This window comes from Chinchilla lanigera, unplaced genomic scaffold (assembly GCF_000276665.1).
Source record: "Chinchilla lanigera isolate Chin_1 unplaced genomic scaffold, ChiLan1.0 scaffold00015, whole genome shotgun sequence".
Lineage (NCBI taxonomy): Eukaryota > Metazoa > Chordata > Mammalia > Rodentia > Chinchillidae > Chinchilla > Chinchilla lanigera.
This window is the reverse complement of record NW_004955416.1, coordinates 9,501,346-9,525,486: the sequence shown is the minus strand read 5'-3', so window position 1 is coordinate 9,525,486 and position 24,141 is coordinate 9,501,346. Positions and strand designations below refer to the sequence as shown.

The 24,141-nt window shown below is 38.3% G+C and overlaps 1 protein-coding gene across 1 annotated transcript in view; it reads left to right on the top strand.

Annotated features, from left to right (window-relative positions):
* Positions 1–6,925: 6,925 nt before the first annotated feature.
* The window catches only part of Ttbk2 (tau tubulin kinase 2), a gene marked incomplete at its 5' end in the record, with an annotated part of 106,265 nt that continues 89,049 nt past the window's right edge, over positions 6,926–24,141 (top strand). The window contains 2 exon segments of the mRNA XM_013512442.1: positions 6,926–7,061; positions 13,721–13,868. Coding sequence (XP_013367896.1) covers positions 6,993–7,061; positions 13,721–13,868 — 217 coding nt within the window.

The following is a 24,141-nucleotide window of genomic DNA, read 5'->3' as shown; positions in this document are numbered from 1 at the left end:
GGCGCTCCCCGCCCGAGGCTCCCCGTGGGCTAGGGGCCCACCCTCAGGGAGCCAGCAGGCAGGAAGCTAGCCAGCCAGAAGGCTGGCGCTCCCCACCCGCAGGGGAGCTTTTTTTTTAATAAAAAATGCCCATTATTAGATTGAGCAGATTTCTTCCATTCCTAGTTTGCTGAGAGTTTATGTCATGGATGAATATTGAATTTTGCTAAATACAGTGCTTCTGCATCAAGGGAAAAATCATGTCATGTTGTTTTCTTTTTTCAAGACTTTTTAAGAAAAGAGTTTTCTTCTTTTTTTTGAGATAGAGTCTTAGTTGAACAATGGTAAGTCTTGATGAACAGTGGTAAACATAGGGCCTCCCAAGTGCTGGGATTACAGACATGTACCACCATGCCTTACAGACATGCACCACCAATATAAATTGATTTTAGAATATTGAATCAGCCTGCATCCCCAGGATAAACTGTACAGGGCTGTAGTATATTATTCTTTTTATACCTTGTTGGATTCGGTTTGCTAATTTTTTTTCTTAGTTTTTTGAGACAGGGTCTCCCTGTTTATTTCAGACTGTCCTTGAACTCACTGTGTAGCCTAGGCTGGCCTCAAACTCATGATGATCCTCCTGCCTCAGCTGGGAGTACAAGTGTGTGCCACCATGCCTGGCTCATTTTGCTAATGTTTTGTGATGGGTTTTCATGTTTATGTTCATGAGGAACATGAATCTTATTTTGTTTACTTGTAGGTAGTGTCTTTTGAGTAGTTTTGATATCAGGATAAAGTTAATGCTGTATTCATAAAATGAGTTGGAAAGTATTTCCTCCCATTTTTGGAAGAGATTTTATAAGATTCATTTCATTTCTTTAAATGTTTAGTAGAATTTACCAGTGGGGGAAAAATAGGCTTAGGCATTTTTTGTGGAAGCTATGATATCAACTTCTCTGTCCCTTCTGACTCAACTTTAATTGGACTACTAAGGCTATTTATTCCCCCTTCCCTGTGTTTCTTTTCTCCTCTTCCTCCTCCTCATCCTCCTCCTCCTTTTCCCTTTTCCTGCTAGAGATTGAACCCAGATCCTTCACACTGTGCTACATCTGCAAGCCCATTTTAATTTTTTATTTTTAAGAGTCTCACTAAGTTGCCCAGGGTGGGCTCAAATTTGTGATCCTCCTCCCATAGCCTCTCAGAAGCTGGGTTTACAGACCTGTGCTTTCATGCCTACCATCAGGCTTCCCTTTCATCTTTGGAGAACTGTGGTAGTTTTTGGTTGGGAGGATTTGGTCTTTTGGTATTCATTTTGTGTGTAGAGTGCTGCTTATATTATTTTGATGCCTATGCAGTCAATAATGATAATTATTTCATCCCTAATACTGGTAATTTGTATATTCTTTTTTTCTTCTTTTCACAGTTTTCCTAAAAGATTATGAATTTTATTGATCTTTACAAAAGAACCAGTTTGGTTTTTGTTGATTTTTCTCTATTTTTAAAAATTTTAGTATTTTCTACTCATCATTTATTTCCTTTTGCTTATTACTTCAAGCTTAGTTTATTATTCTGTTAACATTTTATTTTTAAATTTATTTTTATTTAATTAATTTTTTGTTTGTTTTGTTTTCTTTTGAGACATCTCACTTTGTAGTGCAGGCTGGCTTTGAATTCACTATGCAGCCTAGATTGGCTTTGAACACATGGCAGTCCTGCCTCTTCCTCCCAACTGCTGGGATTACAGATGTGTGCCATTTTGCCTGGCTTGCTAACTTTTTAAAGATAGAAGCTTAAATTACTAATTTGAGACTCTTTAAAATGTTGCATTAGCTTTTTTTTTTTTGAAACTAAAAAAAAGACTTTATTGAGGGCAAGAGGATGTGAATATAAAAATCAAAAGCTTATCTAGCATTTAGTTAACTTTCCATTTTCTCTTTGTCCAGTGAGAGGTGGATGTTATCTGAACATTTTCTAAGGGTCCTGATCTGCTCATGAAGTCTTTATCCAAGGGGAAACTGAGGGGCAGATTCCTTAAGGGGCCCTCTGGGAGAACTCTCATCAGGGCGGGAGTAAACGCTCGTGTCTGCCTACTTCTTTCCCTTCTGCTTCATGTGTACTACAAAATAATCATTGCATGCAGTGATGAGGCGTGCAGCTAGTGAGAAGAACCTCTGGAAGCCCACTTTGCCATCTCAACACTGGTCTAGATCCTTCATAATTTTGTCCACAGCCAGAGGGTCTTTCTGATTTTCAAAAACTCTGGGCTACAAAGTGAGCTCAAGGCCAGCCTGGACTGCATAGTGAGACTGTCTCTCAAAAAAAAAAAAAAATTAATATGCAGTCAAAGAGGGGTTAGGCCCTGAAGAAATTCAGCACAGAAGATGAGATACACGCACACACAGACACATACACTCATGCATGCATGCACCAATGGTAAACATAGGGCCTCCTGCAAGGAACAGAAGCTTTCCACCACTAACAACATCCCCAGCTGAATGTATCTACTTTTACATCCTACTTACAATTATTACCACTCCAAGAGGGGTTCAGAAACTTAACCATAATCATCTAAGTCCCCGTACCATTCTATCTTTTTTGTTGCAGCTATCTTATATCTATATATTTTGAAAATCCCTTCAGACAGTACTTTACTTTTTGCCTTTTAATTATGAGATGTATTTTAAAAAACTGAAGAGATTAGTCTATTTACCTAGATTTCTTTTTCTGATATTTTGAGCAGAGTCACACTATTTAGTTCAGGCTGGCCTTAAACTCAAGGAAGCCCCCTGCCTCAGTCTCCTGAGTGCTGCCATTATGGTACAGATATGCACCAACGTGCGCTGCAGTTTACCTAGATTCCCGTTACTCTTCCTTCTTTCCTGCTATTCTATTCCTGTAAGTTCCCTTTTCTCTGAAGAACTTTCTTTGATAATTAAGATCAGGTCTACTGAAAGTCTTAATTTTTTTTTTTAATCTGAGAATATGCTGACCCTGAAGGACATTTTTCTCCATGCTTTTTTTTTTTTGGTCTTGCTGTGGTTTTTGCCAACTCAGTCAGCTGAGTTGTTGTTCCCTATAAATAAGGAGTTTTATTTATTTATTCATTCATATATTGATTGATTGATTTTTTAAAAATTTTTTTGTCTTTTTGAGACAGGGTCTCGCTATGCAGTTCAGGCCGACCTTGAGCTCACTTTGTAGCCCAGACTGGCCTCGAACTCGCAATGATCCTCCTGCCTCAGCCTCACGAGTACTGGGATTACAGGCATGTGCCACCATGCCTGGCTGTTTATTTATTTTTGTCTTTTTGAGACAAGGTCTTGCTGTGCAAGGTCTTGAACTCTTCATAGCCCAGGCTGCCTTGAACTCCTAACGATCCTCCTGCCTCAGCCTCCTGAGTGCTGGGATTATAGGCGTGCACCACCATACCTGGCAACAGGAGTCATACTTTAATCTGGAAGTTTTAAAGTGTTTCTGTGTTTAATTTCTAGCAGGTTAGTCATAATGTGCTTAGGAGTGAGGTTTGTGTTTTATAGTTTTACTTTGCTTATCCTATCCATTGAGCTTCTTCAGTCGGTTTTATCTTTCTCAAATTGGGAAGTTGTAGGTATCTTTCAATTTTGTTTCCTGCTCTACACATTTTTCTTTCCTACAACTCTTAATGACACAAATATTTGTTAAGAGTTTTTAATATTGTACTACCAGTCCCTAGGGCCTATGGAAAGATTTATAAAAATCTTTTCAGATTGGATAATTTCTCTAGATTTGAGTTTACTCTTTCCTCTGACAGTTCCATTCTTCTGTTGATCTCCTCTATTGAAGTTTTATTTATTTATTTATTTTTTTGCCTTTTTGAGACAGGGTCTCGCTATGCAGTTCAGGCTGGCCTTGAGCTCACTTTGTAGCCCAAGCTGGTCTCGAACTCACAACAATTCTCTTGCCTCAGCCTCCCGAGCGCTGGGATTACAGGCGTGCGCCACCACACCCGGCATATTGAAGTTTTAAATTGTTAGTTACTGTAGTCACTTTTAAAATTTCAGTTTAGTGGGTTGAGCATGTAGCATGTGTGAGGTCTTAAGTTCAGTCTCATCTACTATAAAAGAAAAAAATTCAGCTTACTACTTCATAGCTGATACCATGTGTTCCAGGCCTGTAGTTGTGTAAATGTCATAGAATGAAGTTGCAAACCAGAGAGGGAGATTAGGAAAGTTTTACTGGAAAGGAGGAGAACAGCTCCTGGGTTTCCAGGCGGGGTCCCTGATGGGGTGGCCACATGGTCGCTCAGTTTAGAATTACTTACAGGCAAGCAGGGTACAGGAATTGCTTAATTGTTTAGTGATGACCTATCACAGTTGGGTCTTTGGATTTAAAATGACCATTTGGAACTCAGGCTGTCTAGCCCAGTGCTTCCACACAATGTCTATAGTACACTGTATAATTCACATTATGATTGCCTCAAAATTATGGATCTAAGTAGGGAGTAGCTATACTGTTTCGTAGAGGTGGGCAGCATTCTGTGCTGCCTGAGGAAATTTTTTTTTTCTGTCCTGGGAATTGAACTCAGGGCGTGTGCTTGTGCCACTGAGCTGCATCCCTGGCCTGGAAGTTCATTCTGTCTCAAGTCCTAGTTCACTGTCTCTTCTGAATTTTTGTCAGTGTGACTGGTCACTCCACTGTATCTATGGCCCTTCCACTAGCTGGCTGCCTTACTAGAAGTAAACTATTTCTACAATATCTTTAGTTTCTGTACTGAGCCTTTGTATCTGTCTGTCTACTTCTAGGGTATATGCCTTTGCTTGCAGTAGCTACTTTAAAGTCTTTGTCCACTAAGTCCTGAATCTGTCATCTTGGTGCCCGCATCTGTTGATTATCCTTTCATATGTAAATAGAGGTTTTCCTGGTTCTTATATACTTGGTAATTAATGGATTGCATGCTCAACATTTAAAAAATTATTTTTTGAGATTTGAAACTTACTTAAATTCTATGGAAAATACAGATATTTTTGTTTTAGTTAACCAATTGTGTTCATGTTTTAAGTTCTGACTAGCCTCCCATGTGATTTGTTTTTATTTATTTTATTTTTTTGGTACTGGGAATTGAACTCAGGACCTTGCACTTGCCAGGCAGGTGCTGCGCCACTGAGCTAAATCTCTGGCCTGTCATTTGTTTTTAATATAAGTTAAATTTTCAAAGCTTTTGCAGTCATACTCAGATCTCTGTATTCCTGAATGGCCAGAACTCGGTCTTGAGTCAAAGCTTTAGTTTGGTTCTGGATGTCAGTGGTGTGCTGCTCACTGTCGCATCATTTAATGATGTAAAGATTGGTCAGGGAGGCTAAGTAGTATCTGTCTCACCCGCCCATTATCATTAACCACCTCCTGCCTCAACCTGCTGGGTGTTGGGGTTATAGGCATGTGCCACCATGTCCTTAAAGCCAGTTTCAGTGATCATTTGTCACATGTTTTGTTTTTTGCTTTTGGAAAATAGGAAATTGTTCTTGTCATATATAAAACATTTACATGGTTCAAAAAATGAAAACTGTAAGATATATTCATAGAAGTGTGGCCTACATCCTAGTTCCCCATTATCTCCCCTCCCCTTTCTATTGAGTAAATCTTGGTAAACTTCAGTTTGCAGACCATGTTTGGGCAACTACCACTTTCCCCCTGTAAATAAAGTTTGTTGGGACACAGCCACACTCATCTCTTTACTTAACATTTATGACTTCTTTTGTGTTGCAGAGTTGAGTAGCTATAACAATACATGGTGTATAAAGCCTAAAGTATTTACTTTCTGACCTTCCCGGAAAAAGTTTGCCTACTCCTGTTATTGAGAATCATTTTCATCTCTTTTCAGTTTATCCTTCCTTTGTTTTTTTAATAAAATAAGCAAAAATGTACATATACTCTCCATTCACTTCCCTTTTACTCAAAAGGCAGTGTACTATAAACCCTTTATGCATCTTCCTTTTTTCCACTGAACAGTGTTTGCTGAAAATCACTCTGTATCTCTCCCAGTTCTGGTCTGGGTTACAGTTTTTATCTTCTTTAGGCTATTTCTGCTCTTTATATTCTACAAACATGCTGTTCTTTTTTGCTATTACTCCTTTTCTCTTATAATTTTATCGAGTAGGATTTAATCAGTGGCCTTTTTGTATGTTTACATTTATCTCCTATGCATTTTAAGTGCATTTTGTAACCTTTTTTTCTTTTTTGTCTTTTTGAGACAGGATTTCACTGTGTAGGGTTGGCTGGCCTTGAACTCATTTTGTAGCCCAGGCTAGCCTTGTACTCGAAGCAATCTTCCTGCTTCAACCTCCCAAGTGCTGCGATTACAGCTGTGTGCCCCCACACCTGGCCATTTTGTAACATTAAAATATTATTAGCTCAAAAGAGCTAGGCACACAGCTGTAATCCCAGCACTTAGGAGGCTGAGACAGGAAGATCACCAGGAGTTTGAGGCCAGCCTAGGATATATACTGAATTCAAGGCCAGTCTGAACTACATAGCCAGACCCTGTTCAAAACACACCTCCCAAAATTAGCTCTGATGATGTTAAGCTGTTCTAACCTATTAACTATAAACTGCTGTAAGTTAAGTACCATGTTTTTGGCAGCATGTTGTACTCAGGCTAGTAGTCTATCTGGACAAACAGCCATTGACATCTGTCTATTTGGATGAACAGTCGTTGGCTTGCTCTGTAGTCTCAGTTCTTGTAAATACTGTAATAGCCATGCTGTAACAGTATTCTGTAATCACTGGACATCTGTAGTGGAAAGATAATGTGGTTTTTAAAATATGCATTGAACAACTTTTGTGTCAATTTGTTCCCTCCCTCTTTCCATTGAAGCAACCTAGTGAGTACATAGGATTAGTAGTGCTTCTTGATGCTAGAATGTTGTGTTAATTAGCCCTGAGAAGCTGCTGCTGTTTTTTGTTTCAGGTTAAATGGAAACCACCTTTGGGAGCTGGATGCCTATGTAGCTGTTCTACCACATCAGTATTTTGCAATGAGTGGGGGAGGAGAGCAGCCAGACATCCTCAGTGTTGGAATCTTGGTCAAAGAAAGATGGAAAGTGGTGAGTGCACAGTGGGGTGGGGGTGGGAGTGGGAGTGGAGGGGAGTCATCTTTAGTATGCTGATAAAAAGTACTGTACTAGTTCATTAGGAAATAGTACCTACATTGCTTATCTACCTAAAGCATATCGGTTCTTGTAATTAAGCTCTGGGTTTGTATTCATATAATATTATATTTTCCTAACTTGCAATAGTTAATATTAAATAAGTTAATGTTGAGTATAAGTTAATATTGAACATTTATGAAAAGAACAAATAAAAAAATAGTGTTTAAAAGTACAGTGAATATCTCCTTGTTTCGTAGCAGTTTTTAGTTTATTTTCTTCTCTATATACTTCAGTCCTTATCACTAAATGATAAGGATTTCTTTTTTAAAGCTTAATCATGTTACTATTATTATACCTGAAAAGGTAATTTTATTTTATTTTTTTTTAGTAGTGGGGATTAAACCCAGGACCTTCCACAGTGAGCTACATCACAGGCCTTTTTATGTTTATTTGGGACAGGGTCTTGCTGTAATTGAATTTATGATTCTCCTGTCTTCGCTCCCAGAGTGCTGGGATTATAGGCCTGTGCTAACACTTGGTTGAAAAGAATAATTTCTTAATATCACTAAGTATCCTTTCAGTTTCCATATTTCCCAAATTGTTTTATAATCCTTTTTAACAGTTTGAATCTAGGTCCAGGAAGATCTGTATACTGCAGTTGGTTGCAGTTACTTAAATTTCTTTTAAATCTAGATTCCTCCGCCTCTCTTCTCTCCCTCTGTTCCTCTCTCCATCCCACCTCCCTTTTTTTATAGTGACTTAGTGAAGAAACTAGGTAATTTGCCTGTAGAATTCCTCCATTGTTTGGATATTACTGATTGCTTCCATGAGGTGTTGACAGGTTTTTCTGTCTCATGAATGTCATGTAAATTGGCAATTATACCTAAATGTTTGATTAGATCTGAGTTAGTTTTTTTGATTGTTGTTTGTTTTGGTTTCGGTTGTTCTGAGACAGGGTCCATTTTTTTTTGGGGGGGGGGTTTTGAGACAGGGTCTCACTATGCAATTTAAACTGGTCTTGAGCTCACTTTGTAGCCCAGGCTGGTATTGAACTCCTGCCTCAGCCTCCCAAGTGCTGGGATTACAGGCGAGCACCACCATGCCAGGCTCAGGGTCTACTTTTTAGTTATAGGCTGGCCTTGAACTCACTATGTAGTCCAGGCTGGCCTAAAATGATCCTCCTGCCTCAGCCTCCTGAGTGCTGAGATTACAGGTGTGCGCTACCTCGCCCAGCGGGCTTTTTTTTTTTTTTTTTGTGATGGGGACTTCCCCGCAATAAGTGTATCATGAGCTTTCAATAGGAAGCATATATATATGTAGTCTTTTTAAGACAAGGTCGCATTATGTAGTTCAGGCTGGCCTTAAACTCACTTTGTAGCCCAGTCTAGCCTTCAGCTAACAGCAGCAATCCTCCTGCCTCAGTCTTCTGAATGCTGGAATTACAGGCTTGGATCACCATGCCCAGCCTATAATGTTTTATTGTTCATATTTTTTGTCATGTATGTATTGATGAACATTGTCTTGGCCTGTTAACTTTTATTAGAGATTGCAAATTAGTGATATTCTATCTTTCTTTCATTTATTGGCTGAAACACATCTACAAAGAAAAATGTCCTATAATCAACTATTTGATTTGTGAAGATATAGTTTGATTAAGAAAGCAAGATAAATGTGTGCTTCTTTTTCTTAATTCCCCAGCATCCTCTAAAAGTAACCAATGAAATTTTTTAGTATAGTTAAAATTTTTTGGATTTAAATATTCCATGTGTTTTTGTGCAGTGTAGTTATTACCTAATAGTTGTTCAAATGTTTCATTTGACTTTGGGGATATCCTTGAAATTGTTGCCTGAATTTTTTTGATATGGCACTAAGTCTTTTGATGGCTTTCTTGCCCGAGACCTGGCATTGGTTTGTTTTGTCTTGTCTTTTGGTACCAGGAATTGAACTCAGGACCTTGTGCTTGGCAGACAGCCACTTATGTCACTGAGCTATATCCCCAGTCTTCGTTTTGTTTTTTGAGATAGAGTCTCACTGTATATAGTCTGGGTTGGTCTTGAATTCACTATGTAGCCCACGTTGGCCTTGAACTTGGGGTAATCCTCCTGCCTCACCCTACCTGGAATTGGCCATCTTGCTAAGACTGCTGTTTTGTTTGTTTGCTTTTGTTTTTGTTTTTTGTTTTTTTGAGGCAGGGTCTTCCTGTTTATTCAGGCTACCCTAAACTCACTAGGTAGCCTAGAATTTGGGCCTGGAATTTGCAGTGATCCTCCTGCCTCAGCCTTCCAAGTGCTGGGGTTACAGGTGTGTATCACCACACCCAGCATGTTTATTTACTTTCAAACATAGTCTCCACCACACCTGGCAAGACTAATATTTTTAAAGGAGCTGATTTGTTTTGAGTATATTTTAAGTATTTTTACTGCTACTCATTTTTTTCCAGCCAAAGTGTTATTCCAGTAGCAGGTTTCACAAAGCTATTTTAGTGGTTCCTTTAATTGACCAATAGATGGAAAAAATTTCTATATATTCATTCTTCCAACTGGGGATTCAACCAAGGGCCTCATATTCTTCCACATACCCCTAGCCCTTTTATTTTTTCTTTCCTTTATTGCTGCTTTTGGGGTGGCAATAAAAATTTTATTTCTATGGTATAGTGTGTTTTACTGATCAAGTCAATAGGCTTTGAAAATTTGATTGAATATAAAAACCATGTTGTGGGGCTGGAGATTTAGCTCAGCGGCTTAGTGCCTGCCTGGCAAGTGCAAGGTCATGAGTTCAATTCCCAGTACCAGAAAACAAACAAACAAAAAAAACCATGTCGTGATTATGGATTGGTACAAGAAGATTATAGCAGTTGCTAACATTTTATGTAGGTCAGACACGAATGTTAGTTTGATGAGCCCATCTTGCTAAGTTCTGTGGTGTAGGTTGGCTATTCTTTATGGAAACATCAGAGGTGACAAGTGAAGATCTGTCTGGCACGGCACCCCTGTCTTCATAATTAGAGTTAATATATTTGTGGAACTTATCCCTCAAATTGGGAGAAAGAATGACATTTTCAGTAAGAAGTCATAGACAAGTTATTAAGAGTGGTGGTTTAGTTATCTATTGTTATGTAACAAGCTATATCAGAACAGAGACTTAAAACAGTTATTTTGTTTTGTTTTGTTCACAATTTTGCGAACTAGAAATTAGGGATAACTTAGCCGAGGTGATTTGTCTTTGACCTCTGTGGCATGGCAGCATTGGTTGGGTTGCATATCCACTCCTAAGTGGCTTCTTTACTTCTTCATCTGGAACCATGGGCTCTTTGTTGCTCTCTCGTGCCTCAGTTTAGCGGCTCATTTCCTAGAGAATCTGCTAGGCTATGACTTCTCAGGATAGTGATACTTTTTATGTTGCAGCTTGCTTTCCAGAGCTGGGAAGCAGAAACTGCCAGGCTAGTTCAGTGCTCTTCTCAGAACTCACATAGTGTGTTCTTCTGTTAATTAAAGTAGTCACAAGATTGACCCAGATTTAATGAGAAGGGAAAGTAGACCCTACCTCTAGATGGGGGAGTGACAAGGTCACATTTCCTTCTTTAAGAGAAAGGGCATTCTCACAATTGAAGGACAAGGATGGTGATACTGTGGTGGCCATCTTTGGAAAATACATCCTGCCACAATCCTCACCTTTATTTCTTAATGTGTACCCCTGTAATGCTGAACTGGTTCTATGTCTTTGCTTAGGAAGCACTGAAATGTCTTAAGTCTTTGCCAGGCTAATAGAAAAATTAATGATTCTAATGTTCAGATGGCATCATCGGAATAGACTATGGAACAAAATCATTTGCTTCAGCTTAGATGTTTTATTCTACCATTTGGAAAGGGTATTTTTTTGAAATAAAACAATAAGCTACCTCACAGCAATCCATAATTAAAAGGACATCCCCTTTGGTAGTGTGTATTATTATTTTAATATTGTTTTTTGTTGTTATTTGTTGTGTATGTGGTATTTTTTTTTTTTTTTCTTTTTTTAAAGGCAGAATCTCTCACTCTATAGTTCAGAGTGGCCTTAAACTCACCATGTAGTTCAGGCTGGCCTCGAACACACCATGATCCTCCTGCCTCAGCTTCCTGAGTGCTGGGCTTGTAGGCATATACCGCTATACCTGGCTCTGTTTTGTTTTGAGGTAAGATTTTACTGTGTTGTCCAGTCCGGCCCCAAATTTCTGAGCTCAAGTGATTCTTCTGCTTTAGCCTTCTGAGTAGATGGGACTATAGGCAAATAGCCCTGTACCTATCTTATTTCTGAGATTTTGCCAGGCGTGGTGACACACACCTGTAGTCCCAGCTACTTGGGAGACTGAGGGAGAGGGTCCCAAATTCACAGCCAGCTTGGGCAATTCAGTGAAATTCTGTCTCAAAAATAAGAAGGACTGGGGATATAGCTCAGAGTTTTTTGCCTAGTGTATGTAAAGCGCTCAGTTGGATCCCCAGGGCTAGCAAGCTAGGAACAGGAAAGCAAAAAAAGAATCTTAAGAACCCATTATGACCCAACAAAAACCTGTGTATTTAACTGAACAGTTCCAGAACTTACTTATTAATTCCAAATTCATTCTATGGTTCCTCACCAAACAAAAATAAAGAATAGTTATGGCTCACACATACAAAACAAATAAAGTTAAATAATAATTATGTAATTGGCATTTTGCCAAATGTTATAAGGACATAAATAGGACAAGTGTCCCAGTCTTTGAAGAAGTTTACTTTATCTCATGGAATAGGACATTGAAAATGGAAAGTTAAGAAATTTGAGTTAAAAAGCAACAGAATGATATAAATGATATCTGAGGTATGGCCTGATAAAAATGATTAATTGAATGATTAAGCAGATAATTCCCAGATAAATTTTAGATGATAAATCATCCTGGATATAGTAATTGATGAGATTCCAGGGGAGAAGTAAGAAAGACATGAGCTGGGGTCTCTTGGGAGGTTAGGATTTAGGACCTCATGCTTCTGCTGATGACTTCCTACATATTATCACATCCTGTATGTTTGGTTTTTCTTGGTTTTTCTCCGGTACCGGAAACCGAACTCACGACCTTGCGCTTGCCAGGCAGGTGCTTTTGCCGCTGAGCTAAATCCCCAGCCCCTCACATCCTGTATGTTTGATAATACAATAAGACGAAGATCTCCTAGTTTCAGGAAATGGAATAAGACTGCCCTCTTGCAGGCTGTGGTGATGTACACTTTAATCCCAATACTTTGAGAGGCTGAGTCAAGAGGATCTTAAATTTGAACCCAACCTGGCAATTTAGTGACTCAGCAAGACTCTGTCTCAAAGTAAAAACCAAACAAACAAATAAAAACAAAATGCTGTATCTTGCTGTATCTTGCTCAGAGTGTATTACCTACACCAGTTTTTTAGAATCCTACAGGTTCTGTTGTCACCATCTGTTCAGAACTTGTTCATAATAGTAGGACAAAGATCCTGATGTCTCCCAGTTAAACTAACATTTTCATCAGAAAGAATATTAAGTGTTTGATGACAGTGCTTAAAGTGACTAAGAAAGCTCAGTCCTTCTTCAGGGTGTGGATGTGCAGTGAGGTCTGGAATAGTTTAGAACAGCTCTCTTCCTGTTCTGGGAGCCTGATGGTTATGTCAGAGGAAGAGTACCTGGTGAGAGGGCAGGGTGCTGGCTGCTTACCTTTCCCCACCATGTACACCACTTTAATTGTAGGTATAATTTCAACTGGCAGAAGAGTCCACTGTTTAAAGAGTCTGCCAATGGCTGTTTTAGAATGAAAACAACATGCATGCCTATAATCCCAGCATTTGGGAGGCTGCTACAGGAGTATTGCTGTGAGCCTGAAGCCAGAGTGGGCTACATGATTTCAAGGCCAGCCTGAACTATACAGTGAGACTCTGACTAAAAAAAGAAAACAGCAAATCTGATTTGAGTGACATATTCTTTCAGATACTGCATTTTGTGTGTGTGTGTGTGTGTGCACACGCGTGCGCGCAACATTTCTGATGTTAACTGTAGACCACATTTTGAAATTGTATGTAACTCAAATAATTGCATTTTTTATGGACAGTCTTGGGGAAATTTGATGTTATTTCCAGGCATTTGTTTTCTTCTTGCCGTATACATAGTTAATTTAACAGTGTTGAAATACTTTATTTTACTTTGTTTTGTTTTGTTTTTTATTTTTGAGTCAGGGTCTCACTATATAGTTAAGGCTGGCCTTGAACTTGCGACAGTCCTCCTGCTCAGCCTCCCCAAGTGCTAGAATTACAAGTATGTGCCACCATACCCAGCTCCTGAAATATTTTGTTATAAAATGGAGATAATAAGCTAGGTTTAGTGGTTCATGCCTGTAATCCCAGCAAGAGGATTGCAAATTTAAGTCCCACCTCAGCAGTTTATTAAGAAACTGTCTCAAAAATAAACAAAGGTCTAAAGAGTTAGCTTAGTGGTAAAGTATACCTTGATTTGATCTCCAGTATTGAAAAAAAGCAGGGATTGTAAAACTATGTTATTTTGTAAATGTAAGAACTGAATTGATTCTCATTTAGAATCTTCATAATTTTGAGTAATTTTGAGTGTGTTCTTATTTTCTGTGCAGTTGAGAAAGATTGGGGGTGGGGGCTTTGGAGAAATTTACGATGCCTTGGACATGCTCACCAGGGAAAATGTTGCACTGAAGGTGGAATCAGCTCAACAACCAAAGCAAGTTCTGAAAATGGAGGTTGCTGTTTTAAAAAAATTACAAGGTAAGTTTCTTTGTGCAATTTATAATTTGCATGCTAATTTATTTTTATCTTCTTGAGCCTCAATTACATTTTCTACTTATTGAATACTCTGGTGTCTGATAGGTATAAATATGCTTAGCACTTTTTTCTTGAAAATTTCATCACTGGTTAGTAATAATATCACTGTGTGATTGTTCAAATTAATTGGACTTTGAGAATTCCTTTACATGGTAAGTAAGGATGAGTGATGATCAGTTAGTAGAACCACGCTGCTGATGTAGAAAAAAGTGTTGTCCTGATGAACATCACTATTCTGTACTACAGACATGTACTAAGAAAACAAATAGGGCTTGGCTTAGTGGTGCACATCTGTAATTCCAGCACTTGGGAGGTGTGGCAAGAGGATTGCTTCAAGTTTGAGGCCAGCCTGGGCTACAAAGTAAGTTCAAGGCCAGTCTGAATTGCATAGTGAAACCCTGCCTCAAAAAGACAAAAAGTGCTCCCTCCTAAATCTGCTATTGTAAAATTCTCCATTAAAAAACATTAAACAAGCACAGTATACCTCTGAGATGTTTCCACTCATGTCCTCGGATGTTAAACATTCTTGAATCACTTTAAGGAAGCTGCTTTCAAACTGTACTGTAGGATGAGCTTAAAAAAATACTACCATTATGGGCTCTCATTAACTTTAGTTTCAGAGGTTAACTTTTTCTGGTCCTGTTGTCATTTTTGAAGTCCATTTATTTAGTGCTCAGGTCCTTATATTTAGTCCCCAACTTAGGAACATTCGAGTTGTGAATTTTCACAGGAACGGACCTCACATTACGAGCATTTATAGTTGGGAACAAATCTCAGAAGCAGCTCACATGTCTGCTGGGCACTGTCACAGTTGTGCTGCTGTGAGCTTACTGTGCAGTGTGCGAGTAACAGTAGCACAGTGTCAGAAGCTAGAGGAAGAGCAGTGGTGATGTGGCGGGGACAGTGGCAAAGGTGTGTAAGACTGCCTTTGTCGAACTTACAAACGAATCTGACCTAGGAATGTTCTCCTGGAATGGAACCCTTTCATATATTGGGACTTATTGTACTACAGGTCAAGTAATTTTTTTTTCTGATGTCAGTTCAGTCTTGTGCAACCCTGAATGCACTGCTAGTTTGTATTCATTTTTATAATGTTTAAGATATAATGTGATATTACTAAGATTAAAATGTTTTATCTGAATCAAAACTAAATAAAGGGGCCAGGGGTTTAGCCTCAGTGGCGCATCACCTGTCTGGCAAGGGTGAGGCATGAGGCCCTGAGTTTGATTCCCAGTACCCCTCAAAAAAATAAATGAGGATGATTGCCCTTTGCTTTAATCTTTCCAGTTATGCAAGTTTCTCTCCCAGTTGGCTCACCTGATTACAGCATGATGCTAATAAAATTATAATAGTTTAATAGTAATTTTTAGTTCAAGCTTAGCTTTTCCACAGCATAGTAGATTAGGGAAACATTGTCACTACTAGAAAAATAAATAATTGCAAAAGAATAGAGGAAAAGGTGGCTTAGCTACTTGTTCCTGTGACAAAATACATAACACCCAAAGTTAGAGGAGGAAAGATTTATTTTGACTCACAGTTTGCAGAGGTTTCAGACCATAGTCGGCTGGCTCTAAGGCAGGGTGGTGTGGCAGATGGGCATTGCTGAACAGGCAGAAGGCAGCAGAGCAGTGAGCAACAACAATAGCAACCAAGATTGCCTTTATATTTCATCCAGGCTACCTGCCCTGTTGTAATTTTTTTTGTAATTTCCTGAAATAGAAGTGACATGTGATGGAGAATGAAACTGCCCATTTCTCAGGCCATTTTTTGTGCACATCATTTCTTAAATAATAAATTGCTATAGTATTTAGAGTTTACCATAGTTTTCCTGGGTACAACACTTAGGTCAAATAATTCCGTCAAAGTAGGAAACATAATCAGTATCACCTTGATGTTGGATTTGATTGAAGTGCTTTATTCACATGATGAGAACTGAGTTATTTCCATTGAGAACTCTGCCCCTTGGTCTCAGGACCATAACCACAGACCCAGATTTTATCTCTAGCTGGAATCTGAAGCAGTGGTAGGGTGCATATTCAATATAATGATCCATGATTTATGCACACTTTTTTTTTTTTTGTACCAGGAATCGAACTCAGGACCTTGCGCTTGCCAGGAGGCATTTATGCCACTGAGCTATATCCTCGGCCCTTTTTTTTTTTAATGGACACTTTAAAACACCTTCTCTTAACCATAACTCACAACCAAATTGCACCAAACAACATCATCATACTGTTTGATTGCACCTTGTATCTATTACTTCTCCATTTTAATGGTCTCTTGTGCTATGTCTCAACACAGCACTTTGTTTTCTTTTTATTATTTATTTATTTATTTATTTATTTTTGTCTTTTTGAGACAGGGTCTCACTATGCAGTTCAGGCTAGTCTTGAACTCACTTTGTAGCCCAAGCTGGCCTCGAACTCTCCATGATCCTCCAGCCTCTCAAGTGCTGGGATTTTCAGGCATGTGCCACCATGCCCAGCTTTTCTTTTTAACGAATACTGTATGATTTTACTTTTATTGCTATTTGAAGAGGTTAAAACTTCTGTCCTTTGTCTTTAAATCTGATAACTAGTAATCTTACAGCACCAGTATGTAAACTACACACATATATATTTCTCCACTGTCCTAAAAATCATTTGTGCTTTTTCTGTTCATCTCTTTCTACTTCCTGGTCCCTGGCAATTACTACTAATCCTTTTACTGTGTTCATAGTTTTGCCTTCTCCAGTAATTGTAATCATATAGTATGCGCTTTATTCATATAGTGATATATGCATTTAAGTTTTCTCCACATTTATAGCTTGATAGTTCATTTCTTTTTGTCTTTGAATGATATCCCATTGTTTATACATGTACCAGTTTATACATTCATCTGCTGAAGGATGTCTTAGCTGCTTTCAAGTTGTTGCAGTTGTAGTAAAAGCTGCTATAAACAGCCACCTGTAGGTTTTTGTGTGGATTTAAATTTTCGACTCCTTTAGTTAAATACAAAGGACCATCACTGCTGGATTAGGTAAAAAAAAAAAAAGAGAGAGTATGTTGAGTTTTATAAGCAACTGCCAAACTGTCTTCTAAAGTGTATACCATTTTGCATCCCAATTACAGTGAGTTAGAGTCTCTGTCGCTCTCTGTCCTCTTCACTATTTGCTTTACTGTTCTGGGTTTTGTCCATCTCATTAAGGCATGTCATGACATCCCTATGTTGTATTAATTAGCATTTCCTTGATGACCTGATGATGAGCATTTTTTCGTATGCTTATTTGCTAATTTTTTTTTTTTGTCTTTTGAGACAGAGTCTCGCTATGCAGTTCAGGCTGGCCTTGAGCTCACTTTGTAGCCCAGGGTGGCCTTGAACTCGCAAGGATCCTCCTGCCTCAGCTTCCTGAGGATTACAGGCCTGTGCCATCACACTCTTTATTTGCCATCTTTATATCTTAGGTGAAGTGTCAAAGTCTTTGGCTCATTTTTTAATCAGGTTGTTTATTTTCCTTTTCTTCTTTTGTTTTTTTGAGACAGCCTGAAGGAAGAATTAGATTTGTGAATTAGGGTGCTGTAAACATGGGTATGTATGTGTCATTATAGCAGGCAATCCATAATTCTTTTGAGAATGTACCCAAGAGTGATATACTAGGTCAAATGTAGTTTTTTTTTTTTTTTTGTACTGGGAATTGAACTCATGACTTTGAGCTTACGGGGCAGGCACTGTACCACTGAACTATATATCCCCAGCCCCTAGGTTTTATTTTGAGACAGGATCTCACTCTGTAATTGAGGCTGCCTTTGAACTCACTATGTAGTTTATGGCCATCCTTCTGCCTTAGCCTCCCAAGTGCTGGGATTACAAGTGCGCTACCACATCCAACTCAAATGGTGTTTCTGTGTTTACTCTTTTGAAGTGTCTCCATGCTGATTCCCCTGATGGTTGTACTAGTTTACATTCTCACAAAGAGTGAAAGTGCTCCTCCCATCCTAACTAGCATTCAGTTTTGGTTTTTGTACCCTTGATGATAACCAATTCTAACTGTAGTGAGATGGAAGCTCAGTGTAGTGCATTTGTGGTACATAATGTTTACACTCCTTATGGGGAGCTGGTACATGTATGTAATACTTTTTTTTTTTTTTTTTTTTTGATAGAGTCTTGCTGTGTAGTCCAGGCTAGCTTCAAACTCACAGTGATCCTCCTGCCTCAGCCTAGCATTACAGACATGTGATACCAAGCCTGGCTGCAGTATATTTTAATTCTTTTTTTTTGATATCCACTTTTCTTTCTCTCTCCCCTCCATCTGTCCTCTTCCTTTTTTTAAAAAAACAAGTTTGCAACACATAATGTGCACATCTTTTTTCATTCCCTCTTCTTCCCCTCCTTCTCCTCTCTCCCCATTTCTTGATCCCCTTCCTTCTTGAGAAAGATCTGTGTCTCTGCTTCTTTTTATCTATCTTTTATTTTGTTCTTTATTTATACTTGGGGTTTCTCATATAAGAGAAACAATGTGATACTTAAGTTTGTGTCTGATTTATTTTATTTAACATTATGGTCTCAGGTGCATTTATTTTCCTACAGATTGACTCAGTGACTTTTCCAACAGGTATAACTTTCTTTAATGGCAGAGTAGTATTCCCTTGTGCATAAATACCACATTTTCAATATAGTTTTTTTTAATATAGTTTTAATTTGCATTTTTCTGATGGCCAGAGATGTTAAATATTTTTTTATACACTATTTGGCCATTTGAATTTTTTTTTTTTTTTTTACTTAGCATACTGGTTTTTGTTAGTATATGTTTGCAGTAAGTAATGATTACATTAATTGTGAGAAGTTATATATGTATAATACATCTTAATTTTTTTATCCTTTTCCCCTCCCTCACTCCCACCCCATCTCTTATTCCCCTTCCCTTTTGCAGAAATTTTATCTTGCTGTTCCTCTTACCTATCTTTCATTTTGTATATGTGCTGTTGAAGTGAGAATACCTCTTTCTTTGTTGTTGTTTGTTTGTTTGTTTGTTTATGGTACCAGGAATCAAACTTAGGACCTTGCACTTGCCAGGCAGGCACTGCGCCACTGAGCTATATCCCTGGCCCACCTACTTTTTATTTTGCTCTTTTATTTACACTTTGGGTTTTTCGTGTAAGAGAAACTGTGATATTTTAAGCTGTGTGTCTGATTCAGTTCACTTAAAATTATAGTCTCAGGGTGCATCCGTTTTCTTACAGATGACTGAAGTTTATCCTTTTTTATGGCAGACAAATACCCTATTTTTATAAATACCATATTTTATTTATCCATTCATCTGCTGATGGATAAATAGACTTCTTCCAAGTTTTAGCTATTAGGATCACACTGCTATAAACATAGGAATGTATCCCTGCAATATATCTTTAGCTCTTTTAGGAAGATATGTAGAAGGAGACTAGCTGGGTCAGATGGAATTTGTTTTTAGTTTTTTGAGAAATCTCTATTTCCATCAACAATGTGGAAGGGTTCTTTCCCCCCAAAGCCTTCCCAGCATTTATTATTATTTGATTTCTTGATGATGCCAATTCTTTCTGAAATAAGATACAATCTTAGTGTTGTTTTAATTTGCATTTCTCTAATGGCCAGAGATGTTGAACATGTTTTCATTTATTTGTTGCCCATTTGTCATTTCAATTGCCCATTTTTTAATTAGGTCTTTTATTTTGTGGGGCCCAATTTTTTTTTGAGTTCTTCATATAGTCTAGATATTAGTCCTCTGAGGAATAGCTGGGGCAATTTTTTTCCCATTCTGTAGATGGTCTTTTCACTCTGTTGATTGTTTCATTTGCTGTGCAGAAGCTTTTTAATTTGATAAGATCCCATTTGTTGATTCTTTATATTATTTCCTGTGCAATTGGGATTCTGTTCAGAAAGTCCTTGCCTATGGCTGTGTCTGTAAGAGTTTAATCTGTTTTATCCTCAAGCAGATTGTTTCTCTTGGGCCCATTTTGATGTTAGTTTAGTAGATGGTGGGAGATACAGGTTTAGATTCAATCTTCTGTATGTAGATAGCCAATTTTCCTAATACTATGTTGGTTTGTTTTTGCTTTTCAGACAAGGTCTCACTATGTAGTTCAGGCTGGGCATGAACTCACTAAGTAGCCTAGGTTGGCCTCAAATTTACAGGGATCCTCCTGCCTTGGCTTCCTAAGTGCTGTAATTGCACCTCCAATGCCCAGCTTCCATCACCATTTACTTAAAGGGCTGTCTTTCCTTTAGTATATCTTTTTGGGTCCTTTGTCAAAGACCAGGTGGCTAAATATGTCTGGGGTTGTTTTCACTTCCATTAAGCCACATGTCTGCTTTTGTGCCAGTACCATGCTGTTTTCACTGCTGTAGCTTTATAATACAACGTGAAATCCAGGATTGTGATAATTTCTGCTTTGGTCATGTTGCCCAGGGTTGCTTTTGTTGTTCTGGGTCTCTTCTGCTTCCATATAAATTTTCAGATTGTTTTCTCTAGTTCCGTGATGAATGCTGTTGGTATTTTAATCCTCTATGAGAAGAATAGCTAGGCAAAGATATTCTCCCACTAGGTGGATTGTGTCCTCACTGTTGATTTTTCCTTTGCTGTACAGAAGCTTTTTAGTTTGATGTGGTCCCATTTGTTGATTCTTGATATTATTTCTTATGCTTTTGGAGTCCCGTTCGGGAAGTCTTTCCCTGTGCCTATCGTTTCAAGTGTTTCCTTTGTTTTATCTTCCAACAGTTGCAGTGTTTCTGGTTTTATAATAATCTAAGTCTTTGATCCATTTTGATTTGATTTTAGTGTAAGATGAGAGATGGGGATGTAGTTTCAATTTTCTGCATCTAGCTCTCTAATTTTCCCAAGCACCATTTAATATAGAAACTGTCTTTTCTCCAGCATATGTTTTTTGGCCCCTTGGTCAAAAATCACATGATTGTAGGAGTAACTGGTTTTTGTTGTTTTTCTTTCTTTTTTCTTTTTGAGACAGGATCTCACTATGCAGTTCAGGCTGGCCTTCAGCTCACTGTGTAGCCCAGGCTGGCCTTGAACTCACAGCAACCCTCCTGGCTCAGCCTCCCAAGTGCTGGGATTATAGACATGTACCACCATGCCTGGCTAACAGTTTGTTTTTTATCTTCTGTTCCATTCCACTGGTCTAGAGAAATTTCAGTACCATATTGTTTTTATTATGACTTGATAGTGTAACTTAATGTAGTGTATAATAATTCTACGTAGTAGAATTATATTATCCAGCATTGTTGTTTTTTCCTCAGGGTTGCTATGGTTATTATCTGTTACCAAATAAAATTCAGGATTGTTTTTTCTAGTTCTATAAAGAGTGTTTAGTAATTTAATAGGGGTGGTATTGAATCTATAGGTCATTCTTGTTAATATGGCCATTTTAGTAGTATTAATTCTGTTGAAGGCTGAGTATATAGCTTAGTGGTACAGCACTTATCTAATTCTGCCTATCCAAGGAGGACATTGTCTTTCCATTCTATAATATCGTTTTCAGTCTCTTCAGAGTTCTGTCATTATCATCTTATAGGTCTTTTACTTCCTTGGCTAGATTGCTTCTTAGGTATTTAATTTTTTTTTTTTTTTTGGAGACAAAGTCTTGCTGTATATTTCAGGCTGGCCTTGAATTCACTATGTATATAACTTCAGTTGGCCTTGATCTTGGAACCTCCTGCCTCAGCCTTCCAGAATACTGAGATTACAGGCATGCACCACCATGTCTGGTGAGGTATTTTAATTTTTTAAAGCTATTATTGTGAATGGGATTATTTTCCCGATTTCTTTTTTGTTGCGTTCATTATTAGTGTACAGGAACACAAGTGGTTTTTGTATATGTATTTTGTATCCTTCCATTTTGCCTGAATTGGTTTATCAGATCTGTAAGGCTTCTGATGGAGATGTTTTGGAGCTTCTGTGTAAAGAATCATATTATGCAATGGGGGTAATTTGACTTCTTTCTTTTGTATTTATATTTGTATATGTGTTCTCAAAGTGAGTACCTGCCTATCATATTTGTAGCCCTTTTATTTATTTTTCTTGCCTGATGCTTTTGGGTAAAGTTTTGAGTATTTGAGCAGGAGTGGTGAGAGTAGATATCTTGTCTAATTCCAGACTTTAGAAGGAGTTCTTTCAGTTTTCTCTCTTTACTATGATGTTGACTTTGTGTTTGTTGTACATGGCTTTTCACTTTTTAAAGTAAGGTTCTGTACTTATTTTACATAGGGTTTTTATCATGAAGTAGTATTGGATTTTATCAAAGGTTTTTCCCACACACATTGATATAATCATGTGGATTTATCTTTGATTGATCTATGTGTGTCAGTCCATCCTTGTATTCCTGTAGCTTTCTTTTCTTGCAGTGTGTTTGCCTGATTTTGATATTAGGTTTGTCTTGGTTATTTTTCTCTTGTTGCTGAGACAAAATACTTGACACCCAAAATTAAGGAAGGAAAGGTTTATTTAGCTCACAGTCTGTGGAGATGTTGTTCCATACTTGACTGGCTCCAAGGCAGAGTGGCACATGGCAGAGGGCAACCATTCTTTGCAGTGGAAGATAACAAGGCAGCAGGAGCAAAAGAGAGGAGTGGCAGCAAGCAGCCTCTTTCTCTCCCTTACATTGTATGCTAACTATCCGCCCCAGGGCAGGTGTAGTATTCATACCCATGAATCAATCATAAATTCTAAAAGCCTGTCCCATGACTGCATGAGGATTTGGGGGGATGGACATGCAGACACAAGCCATAACAAGGTTATCTGCTGGCGTTGTAGAATTTAAGATGCTAGGAGTATTATGTTTCTTCTTGAAGAGAGTGTAGAGAACTGGTATAATCCTTAAATGTTTGGTAATATACATTTATTTATTTATTTGTTTGTTTGTTTATTTATTTATTTATTTATTTATTTATTTATTTATTTATTTAGTCTTTTTGAGACAGGGTCATCTCATCATGCAGTTCAGGCTGGCCTTGAACTGTCCAGGATCCTTCTGCTTCAACCTCCTGAGTGCTGGGATTACAGGCAGGCACGTGCCACCACACCCGGCTGGCTGGCTGGCTGGCTGGCTGGCTGGCTTGCTTTTTTTTGGTGTTTTAGACAGGGTCTCACTGCCCTTGAACTTTTGGCAGTCTTTCTGCCTCAGCTTCCCTAGTGCTGGGATTATAGGTGTGGGCCACCATGCTCAGCACTGGTAGCATTTATCATTGAAGCTATCTGTACTAGGTGTTTTCTTTTTGGAGAAATTATTACATTTTGATTCAGCTTCTTTACTAGATATAGATATAAGCATATTCAGATTGTTTCTTTTGGTGTGAAGTTTGGTCATTTATGTCTATCTTGGTTACTTTTCTCTCATTGCTGAGACAAAATACCTGAGACCCAAAATTAAGGAAAGAAAGGTTTATTTAGCTCATAGTTCATGGAGATTTCAGTCTGTAATCAGCTGGCTCCAAGACAGATTGGCATAGCACAGGGGCAGCAGTTGAAAGTGGCAGAAGACAACAAAAGCAACAAGAGCAAAAGGGAAAGAGCAAGCCTCTTCTCCTCCCTTATATTGTAGGCAGGCTATCCCTCCCCACAGAGTGGGTGTAACACTCACACTGTCTCCATGCTCTCCTCTTGCACAGGCTCAGGATGTTTGTAAAGTGAGGATCCTGGCCCCCTGCTGAGCAACTTAGTTAAATTTCTAAACTTTTCAAGTTGACACAATGTATCAGCCATAACAATCCATCCACCCAGTCAGTTTGGCAACCAGACACATTTCTTTAAACTGGTCTCCAGATACAAAGACAGTTATTCTTATCATTTCACAGCTTGAACATTATAACACAGGTTTAACAATTCTTAAGAAACCAGTATTTTTTTTTTTTTTTTTTTTGTACCGGGGAATCGAACTCATGACCTTGCACTTGCCAGGCAGGCACTTCTGCCGCTATCTTCCCTGCCCAAGAAACCAGTATTAAGTTTCCTAACATTATATTATGTTACAACCATAACATTTTGCCTCTGGCCCCCCCCAGAGACTTATGCACATCCCTTTATGCAAAAGTCATTTAGTCCATCTCTAAGAGTTGCCATGGTCCTAACAGTTTCAGTATTGCTGAAAAGTCCAAGTCCTCTGAGATTCAAAGCAAACTTTAGGTGTGAGCCCTGTATAAATGAAAAGTTAAACATTTCCAGCGTTCAGTGGCACAAGATAAACATTTTCATTCC